Consider the following 8,938-nt stretch of genomic DNA (forward strand, 5'->3'; position numbering starts at 1 on the left):
ACAGTTGCAAGCAAGTTACCAAGCCAGAAAATGACAGCTGCGTTCGGAAACAACACAATAAACTACTTGTTGCGATATTTGTCATTAAATAAAAATCTTTTTGGAAAATTAGCAAACTGCTTGTTGCTTAAAAAACGTTTAAATCTTGTGTACATGTTTTTATTAGGGTTTTTCCGTTAATAACAGTTATTGTCAAATTCACAATAGTGGTATACTATGGACGATCTCTATGCCATACTGGGAATTAGAAATAAGGATAAGGTAATTTGTGATAGGTACGATTTTTCCTTAAAATATTATTTTTTCTTTTTTACAGCAGATTTTTTAGAATTCCGAAGGTGTTTGAAAGCGCCAAGAGCACGGCGCACCATCATGCCCCGCCACCACGACTGGATCCTCGTGGCTGCGGCCTTTGCACGTTCCTCGCGAGCCAGGCGGGCTGCTCGTTCTCTCTTAAATGTCTGCCAAGCTCGCATCTCGCCTGCATGTAAATTATACTGAAAAAGAAAGTTAACAGGACATATGTAATTACAAATGTAACTACCGAGACTATATAGGATGGTAAATATGTATTGTTTATTAGTAAACTACTAAATTAGCTAAGTTTAAATATCATAGCAATTAAAAAAGTTTACAAGTTTTTGTAGTTCGAGTCTTCGAGCAGACGTCACGCGCAGCTTTTCACGTTGTTCTGTCACGTGGCGACTGATCCTCGCTGTATTCTCTGCGTACCTTATTTTCCAATGTTCTAATAATTCTTCGCGTTCCTACAAAATGAGTATTTAAATTATGTTAGTTTTGGGTCAGTTTTACTACTGTTGATATAATAAAGACTTATTTGCAACGTAGTCTAAAATGGAATATTGAATATTGAATAGTAAATCAGATTGTGCGTAGTCAAAACTTTCTTATAATCACAAATATGTAAACTTTAATTATTGACCTTTTGCCTTGAAATCTGAAAGAACCAGAAAAATATTGATTGATTGATAGATTTGTGAGAATAACAAGATTTAGGTTGAAAAGGGTGGTTAGAATTGCGTTCCTTACCTTCGTTTGTAATTTATATGTTCGCGCTATCTCACCGTGAACACGCCGCTCATGGTTTTCATTAGGTAATGGCGTCGGTTTGATTTGGAATCGAAGATCCACGGCCTCAGCAGTGGCACTTATCCACTTCTCTGCATAGCAAAGCTGAGCTTTTGCATTTCTAGTGGCATCCTGTGAAATAGTTTAATATATTATAATAAAATTATTTAAACATAAGAAACTGTGAAACACGTTTTTTACATATATGTATTTGTTACAGTACAAAAATAGAGAGGAACGTGAGAAAATCGAAATAAGTATTTTGTAATTTTCTCTCTTTGGATACCTACAAAGCACTTACTCTTATTTCATCTTTCGTAGTAGCAATTTTTTCATCGCAGTCCTGCATTTGAATTTCCCAAAGATATCTCTTTGTTATTAATTCATGATTAGTATTTTCAATCAATCTAAAAATCGTATAATATAATTGAATGAGTAAAAGTATTTTAATAGATAAATTCAATTAATAAATACTATTGAAATCGTCGTACGCTTTTAATTTCTCATGGGTTATTTTAAGCGATGCGTAACTTGTTAAATATTTAGTTAACATTTCCAATGATTGATAAAGAGTTGACGGCATCTCGTATTCGGCTACTTCAAGTAATGTCATTCTTAATACATCTCTCACTAAATTTCTGAAAGAGAATATTGATATATTACAAAACATTTTAGGTAATGATGCAATAATTAACATATATTGCATTATTTTACACTTTTTTAATTAAGTAACTAAACTTACTAACAATAGTCTTTAAGTAACACTCGTCCTTTTATTTCATTAGTTAAAACAGCGCCATCTTGTAACCAACATTCTAAACTTACCGATCTCTCGAAAGCTTATCAAGTTCTTGCTGGTGGCTTTTGTATGTAAGCTTTTGTTTTTGAACGTTTCGAACAGCGCTTTTTTCTAAAACAAATATTATTCAACAGATGGCAGCTTAGGACAGTAAAAACTTTTTATCAGATGTGTTAATAACTACACTTTTAACTTAAAAATTTATTGAAATAAACAGCGAGCGAACAATTTTGCTTAATCACTAAACGTCAAATCTGATTTTGTTTTATCCACCCTCATTTTACTTTTATTAATAAAAACGGGTTGTTAAGTCAATGTTGCTAGTTAAATGAATTTAACCAGATTTGAAGATTTTTACATTAAACATGCCGCGGCCCAAGGACTATATGGGTCCTTTAACCGTGAGAGATACAAACATTTTACAACACAAGACTATAAACGATAACTTAACTAAGGCTCTGAAGCAGCTAGAGGCAGAGGGCACAGTTTGGTAACTGGTCTCTTAAACACACGATCCTTAAATTGTAAGGAGACTACACGCGTTACACCGTCTGCTCCCGGGTGCTTCGCCACAATTCGTCCCAAAAGCCATTTACCTGGAGGTAAACGATCATCTTTCACTAGGACAACCGTACCAACATTTATGTCGGGGTGATTCTGGGACCATTTGTATCGATGTTGCAACATAGTAAGATACTCAGATTGCCAACGTCGCCACAGACTTTGTACCATACGTTGCACCTTTTGCCATCGGTCTAAATAGTCAGGTCGAGCATCCACGAAACTTTCTTCAGGGATAGTAACAGGAGCTTCGCCAATCAAAAAATGACCAGGAGTCAACGGGAGTTCATCAACGGCAGAACTAATCAACGTAAGAGGCCGAGAGTTAACACAAGCCTCGACCTGTGTGATCAGAGTGCAAAACTCTTCGAATGTTAAGCGGGATTCGCCTACGACGCGTTTCAGATGTCCTTTTACGGACTTAACTCCTGCCTCCCACAGTCCTCCGAAGTGAGGGGCACCAGGAGGAATAAAATGCCATGTTGTGCTGTCGTTAGCTAACAGTTGGGCAATTTCGTCAACGACAGTTGATTTGCTGTTTTTGAACGCGAGGTCTAATTCTTTGGACGCGCCTATGAAATTAGTCCCACAATCACTCCAGATGTCTTTACAATGCCCACGTCGGGAAGTAAAACGTTTGAAAGCTGCTAAAAACGCAGCACTGGATAGTGAACTAACCAGCTCAAGGTGAATGGCCTTTGTAACCATACACAAAAACACACCTATGTAAGCTTTACAAGTTTTGGTGCATCTACCAGAGTACAGTTTCAGAGTAAATGGACCACAAAAGTCTACGCCGCTGGTCAAAAACGGGCGTGACGGATTGACTCTGCACTGTGGTAAATTACCCATTAACGGAGTCATAGGTCGTGCAGTTTGGGTAAAACAAGGTTTACATAATCTTAGAATCTTTTTTACCAAGTTTTTTGCTCGGAGAATCCAATATTTTTGGTGAATAACATTTAATGTGAGCGAATTTCCGCCATGAAGAGTTCTTAAATGAGCATCAATTACAATCAACTTTGCTAAGTTACATTTGTAATGTAAGATTATAGGAGACTTCATATCAGGTGGTATTTGAGCATTTACAAGTCGTCCACCGACTCTAATAATTTTCTCATTGTCTAGGATCGGATTCAAAGGTAAAAGATTACTATTTTTTGGGATAGGTTTGCTTTGTGATAACAATACTATTTCACTTTCAAAGTAAACAGACTGTGACATTCGAATGCAAGTTTTTAATGCATTTTTTATTTCGTCAGTAGTGAGATATGTCAGTTTTATGTTATCGTTCCTTTTGAGAACCTTATCTTTACATAGCCGAAAAAATCGAAAGCAATAGGCTGTCACACGTATAAGTCTAAGTAGATTTGAGTATCTATTAAGGTACATGGTACATGCATTGGGTTCAGAGGTGCATAAGTAACTGACTTTTGCTCTCGGTTTTGCTTCGACTGTGGTTTCAGGTATATTGAAATTAGGGTAACAAATCTCAACAGACTCGCGAAGAAAGGCTGGACCTTCCCACCATAGTTTTGACTGCATCAGCTCGTCAGGACTGATACCGCGTGAGGCGCAGTCCGCGGGGTTATCCGCAGACTTAATATGATGCCATTGACTACTATTCGTAACATTCAAGATTTCGGTAGTGCGATTACCAACAAATGGCTTCCAAGTATTTGGAGTTTTACGCAACCAAGCCAAAACTATTGTGGAATCTGTCCAAGCAAATACACAATTATTATCAATGTTTAGACTGGATTTGACATATATTATCAATTTATACAACAGGACTGCCCCACAAAGTTCAAGACGTGGCAATGAGATCTGTTTAACGGGAGCGACCTTTGTTTTGGCTGCGACTAGACTTACTTTTATCTCATTGTCCGTGATGACTCTGATGTAAATAACCGCAGCGTAAGCGGCGCAAGAGGCGTCACAATAGCCGTGCAATTCAATTTTTACATTATTTGCAATCCCTAACCAACGTGGAAGCTGAATGGCCTGCATGTGTTCAAAATTAGTTAGGTACTTCTGCCATTCAGTTTTCAGGTCTTCAGGAAGTTCAGAGTCCCAATCCAGGCCGGCTAGCCACAACTTCTGCATAAATATTTTTAAAACAACCACGCAAGGTGCTAGCCAACCCAGAGGGTCAAACGTTTTAGCTATCGCAGATAGCACACTTCGTTTTGTAACAACGTCGTTGTCACGAGGTAAGTTAACTACCAGTTCTAATATATCACTTTGTGGTTTCCAGGCTATGCCCAGAGCTTTCACCGAATCATCCATTTTAATATTCACTGAACCTTTTAACGCTTTTTTCGAATCGGGAATCTCATTTAAAACCGTTTCACTATTGGACGACCACTTATGAAGAAGAAAACCACCACGTTTAAACAGTTCAGTTAAGCGACGTTGAAGCCGTTGAGTGTCTTCTTCTGTAGATGAGCCCGTCATCAAATCGTCCATATAGAGATCAGTTTTTAGAAGTTCAGCTTCAGGAAACTCTCCACGTTCGTCCTCTGCAAGTTGATGAAGTGTCCTGATAGCAAGATATGGAGCACATGAACTGCCATATGTGACGGTAAGTAACCGATACTCTCTGATCGGGTCTTCCGATGACTCGCGCCACAAGATTCTCTGGTAATCAGTGTCTTGCTTTGAGATAAGTATCTGTCGGTACATTTGTTGTATATCAGCTACTAGGCAGTACTTATGTTGTCTCCACCGTGTTACTAAAGCTCGTATATCTTGTTGCAGCGGGGGGCCGATGAGTAGCTCATCGTTAAGTGAGTTTCCGTCTACAGGTTTAGCGCTTCCGTCAAAAACTACGCGCAACTTTGTAGTGAGGCTCGAGGCACGAAGAATAGCATGATGTGGTAAGTAATAAGCTCTATTCTTCTTCTCTGTTTCAGGTACTATCTCCATGTGACCGAGTGACTCATATTGCCTCATGAACTTGCAGTATTCTTCGTGAAATTCGGGTCTTCGCTTAAACTTATTCTCCATCTGATATAAGCGCTTCAAAGCAAGTTGTCTGGAGTTGCCTAAATTTGGAGCGTCTTCGTCCTTGAAGGGTAGGCGAACCTCATATCGACCGTCAGTGTTTCGAGTGTGAGTTTTCTTAAAATGCTCTTCACACTGCATTTCAGCTCTTGACAGAGGCTTCACGTTTGGTGAATCTTCATTGATCTCCCAAAACTGACGTAGTAACTGATCAACTTCGACTTGTGTGTGCATAACAACTACTTTGTGTGACTGATGGCCAGACTGCGCCACTTCGCCGCTAACCAGCCATCCCAATCTGGAGTTCAAAGCGACCAGAGATTCATTGCGTTTTATTATTCCGTCAAGAATAATGTGCGCATATACAACTGCACCTAGAAGCACATCGATAGATCCTGGCTTGTGAAAGTGTGGATCCGCAAGATCTGAAATCTCAGAAGAAGGCCAGGTATCTGATGGGAGCTCTTGTGATGGTAATCTTGAATTTATTCGTCTAAGGACGTACGCCTTAGCTGTGATCATGTGTGATGGATTTCTTATAGCATGAAAGTTCAACGTAACTTGTGACTTGGTTGTCAGCGGTATAGATGAGATGCCAGTAATTTTTCCGCTGATCGAAGTGCGCTCGAGATTAAGCAGTTGAGCTGCCGCTTCAGTAACAAAGTTTGATTGCGAGCACGGATCAATCAGTGCTCTCAAGACTATCGTGTCGCCGTTCCTCGACTTAACTGCAATTCGTGCGGTTGCCAATATTACTTCCTCACTGTCGCTGTCAACCTCAGTCTTATAAACGACGGTTGATGTGGTTTGACTTGTTTCAGGTGTACTGGGTGTTGCTGCATCGTTTTCTGGCACTGATGTGGTCTTGTTAGGGTTTGTGAAGTGCAACAGAGTGTGATGTCGTCGACTACATTTTCTACAGGTGGTGCTCTGTCTACACGCATTAACGGAGTGACCCTTTACAAGGCAATTAAAACAAATGCCATTCTTCTTAATAAAATCCTGACGTTGAGGAAAATCTAATGCGGCGAATTCTTTACAATGGCAAATAAAATGGTTTTTTGAGCAATAAGTGCATTCGCTGCTTACTTCTGTGACAAATGACTTCATATTTGTGGGTTTCTGGTTTGTATAATTTTTAACTAAGTCCTTTTTCTGCGGTTGGTCTTTTTTGTGGGTAACATTTACCATCTCCATGGAACGGAAACGATTTTCTAAAAATAATGATAAAATGGTAAATGTGGGTATGTCTTGAGATGATCCAAGTGACTGTTCCCATTGTTTGTGTGTTTCTAAGTCCAATTTGGATACAACTAAATGTACGACAATTGCATCCCATGTGGAGGTATCCACGCCGAGATTATCAAGAGAATTCAAGCATTCCTTCGTAGTATCTAAAATTTCCTTTAAGCTTTTAAAACATTCTGTATTCATCTTCTTTTGATTTAAAAGGCGGCTAATTATTGTAGTGACAATCATACGTTTGTTATTATATCTACTCTCAAGTGTGCTCCAAGCTTTATCGTAATTAACCTCCGTGAGTGCAAAATGTTTTAGAAGTTGTTCAGCCTCTCCCGATAAACTCGTTTTTAAATAATGATGTTTTTCAATCGTTGTTAAATGCACGTTGTCATGTACGAGAGCCTTAAACAAATCTTTAAAACTTGTCCAGTCGTTATAATTACCGGCGAACTTTGGAATCGATAAAGGAGGTAATTTAGTTCTAATCGGGGTGGTCTCGCCATCATTTGTTGCTAAAAAACTCTGCGTAGTATTATTTGATTGTGATTGACCTTGACCTTTCGAAAATTCCAATAAATAATCCTTTAATAATCCCTTAAATTCTAGATATATGTCTTCAGTTGTCTCGTATAGACTTTCGGCATTAAATTGTAACTGATCCAGTTCAGTTTTCGTAACCGTTGATTTAATCATCTCATATTGAGTTTGATACTTAGACCAATAACTTTCTAATGTTTCTAACCGTGCTTGTAGATAGCCAAGTGTGTATCTTGATTTAGACGTCTTTTTAGTATTACTTTGTAACTTAAAAATACGTTCCGATAACGTTTTTTGTGATTCACAAAGTTGAGCCATTGTTTACGTTTATGACGCGAATTCACTACAAAATAAGTTCAATGTCCACTTTCCCGTATATACTCAAATTACGTAAAGTTAAATAACTAGTTATATATATCTGGCGAATATGCGATTATATAAATATGTAAGCAGTTTTTAATAACCAAAGTTTTAATCACAAATGTTCATGTAATGTAATTGTATTAGTCCAAATCACTATCTAAATATTATTATAGTCCAAGTATCATTAGTCCAAAATTAATTACACACTGTTTAAATGTCCAAGTTTGTGAAATAGTTCATAAAGGTTTTCACCGGTGCACGAAATCAAAGTATATATTTACAGTCTAATCTTACCAACTCGCAGTAATTAGCACTTAGCCTTTTACACTATTGTTTTTTTACACTTATTACACTTTCACATTCCGGTTCTAGAAGGACCAAACATGTTAATAACTACACTTTTAACTTAAAAATTTATTGAAATAAACAGCGAGCGAACAATTTTGCTTAATCACTAAACGTCAAATCTGATTTTGTTTTATCCACCCTCATTTTACTTTTATTAATAAAAACGGGTTGTTAAGTCAATGTTGCTAGTTAAATGAATTTAACCAGATTTGAAGATTTTTACATTAAACAAGATGCGTTATTTTAAAGCAAATTGTAAGTTCATCACTTTGTTTTCTTTTATTTTATTAAATTTAAACATTATTGCTTATTCATAAAGAAATATTTTGTTTTATTTTTGTTTAATAGTTTTATTGAGAAAAAATATTATAAAATGTGTCTTAGAAAATATTTTTTACTAACTGACGGCCACGACTCCGTTCGCGCGAAACAGTTAAAGAAACTTAATTAGTAACCTATGTGTTCTTCCAGAGTATGTTCTACTTTTATGCTATTCGGGAGATCCGTTGAGCCGTTTTGGAGATACCTTATAACAAATATTCATCCATCCATTCAAACATTTGAATGCATAATATTAGTAAGATGGGCATTATTTCGATAAAAATTCCTCCATTGGCGTTAAAATTAACGAGTGCATCTTACCGTCTTTGTTTTCTAACTTTTTCAATACAATATCTTAGAGTAGACTCAAATATACAACATTGGCATAATTTGATGTTGAAAGCACTAGCGCATCCTAATTATATTCGCGCATCAAAGAGCTTCACAGCGAAAAGCACACGCGAGCTTAAGAGTGGAGAAAGAATTTTACACTTTCTTGTGTCACAAATCACAAAGTAACACACTTTAACCCTATGTAGCTCTATTAAATTTTACATTATCTATTATAAATATATAAAGAACCATAGTACTTACAGTTCACTTAACTGATACTCAAATCTAATTGTGGATTTCCACCAGAAACCGTATAAGATTATTTTTCCATCTCTATTT

At 37.1% G+C, this 8,938-nt stretch overlaps 2 protein-coding genes across 2 annotated transcripts; both read right to left on the reverse strand.

Annotated features, from left to right (window-relative positions):
• Positions 1–176: 176 nt before the first annotated feature.
• Positions 177–1,482, reverse strand: LOC106712239 (dynein regulatory complex protein 9). The gene is made up of 4 exons (XM_014504732.2): positions 1,391–1,482; positions 1,051–1,221; positions 636–767; positions 177–497 (listed from the first exon to the last, which is right to left on the reverse strand). The coding sequence occupies exons 1-4, from the start codon at positions 1,436–1,438 to the stop codon at positions 297–299; spliced, it is 552 nt and encodes a 183-aa protein (XP_014360218.2). The 5' UTR covers positions 1,439–1,482; the 3' UTR covers positions 177–296.
• An 856-nt stretch (positions 1,483–2,338) lies between these two features.
• On the reverse strand, positions 2,339–7,390 carry LOC123723547. Its single transcript, XM_045686599.1, has 4 exons — positions 4,438–7,390; positions 3,881–4,167; positions 3,172–3,283; positions 2,339–3,021 (listed from the first exon to the last, which is right to left on the reverse strand). The coding sequence occupies exons 1-4, from the start codon at positions 7,388–7,390 to the stop codon at positions 2,339–2,341; spliced, it is 4,035 nt and encodes a 1,344-aa protein (XP_045542555.1).
• Positions 7,391–8,938: the final 1,548 nt, after the last annotated feature.

Source organism: Papilio machaon, chromosome 3, assembly GCF_912999745.1.
Source record: "Papilio machaon chromosome 3, ilPapMach1.1, whole genome shotgun sequence".
NCBI classification, from domain to species: Eukaryota; Metazoa; Arthropoda; class Insecta; order Lepidoptera; family Papilionidae; genus Papilio; species Papilio machaon.

What these genes read in the sequence shown, in the direction of transcription:
- LOC106712239 (XM_014504732.2), bottom strand. Translation starts at nt 1,438, where the DNA reads ATGCAGGACTGCGATGAAAAAATTGCTACTACGAAAGATGAAATAAGA. An exon ending in CTACGAAAGATGAAATAAGA is followed by an intron (nt 1,222 to 1,390) that starts GTAAGTGCTTTG and finishes ACTATTTCACAG; the next exon opens with GATGCCACTAGAAATGCAAA. An exon ending in GACTCGAACTACAAAAACTT is followed by an intron (nt 498 to 635) that starts GTAAACTTTTTT and finishes TTTCTTTTTCAG; the next exon opens with TATAATTTACATGCAGGCGA.
- LOC123723547 (XM_045686599.1), bottom strand. Translation starts at nt 7,390, where the DNA reads ATGATTAAATCAACGGTTACGAAAACTGAACTGGATCAGTTACAATTT. An exon ending in AAGCAAAACCGAGAGCAAAA is followed by an intron (nt 3,284 to 3,880) that starts GTCAGTTACTTA and finishes AATTTACCACAG; the next exon opens with TGCAGAGTCAATCCGTCACG. An exon ending in AACTTGTAAAGCTTACATAG is followed by an intron (nt 3,022 to 3,171) that starts GTGTGTTTTTGT and finishes CTAATTTCATAG; the next exon opens with GCGCGTCCAAAGAATTAGAC.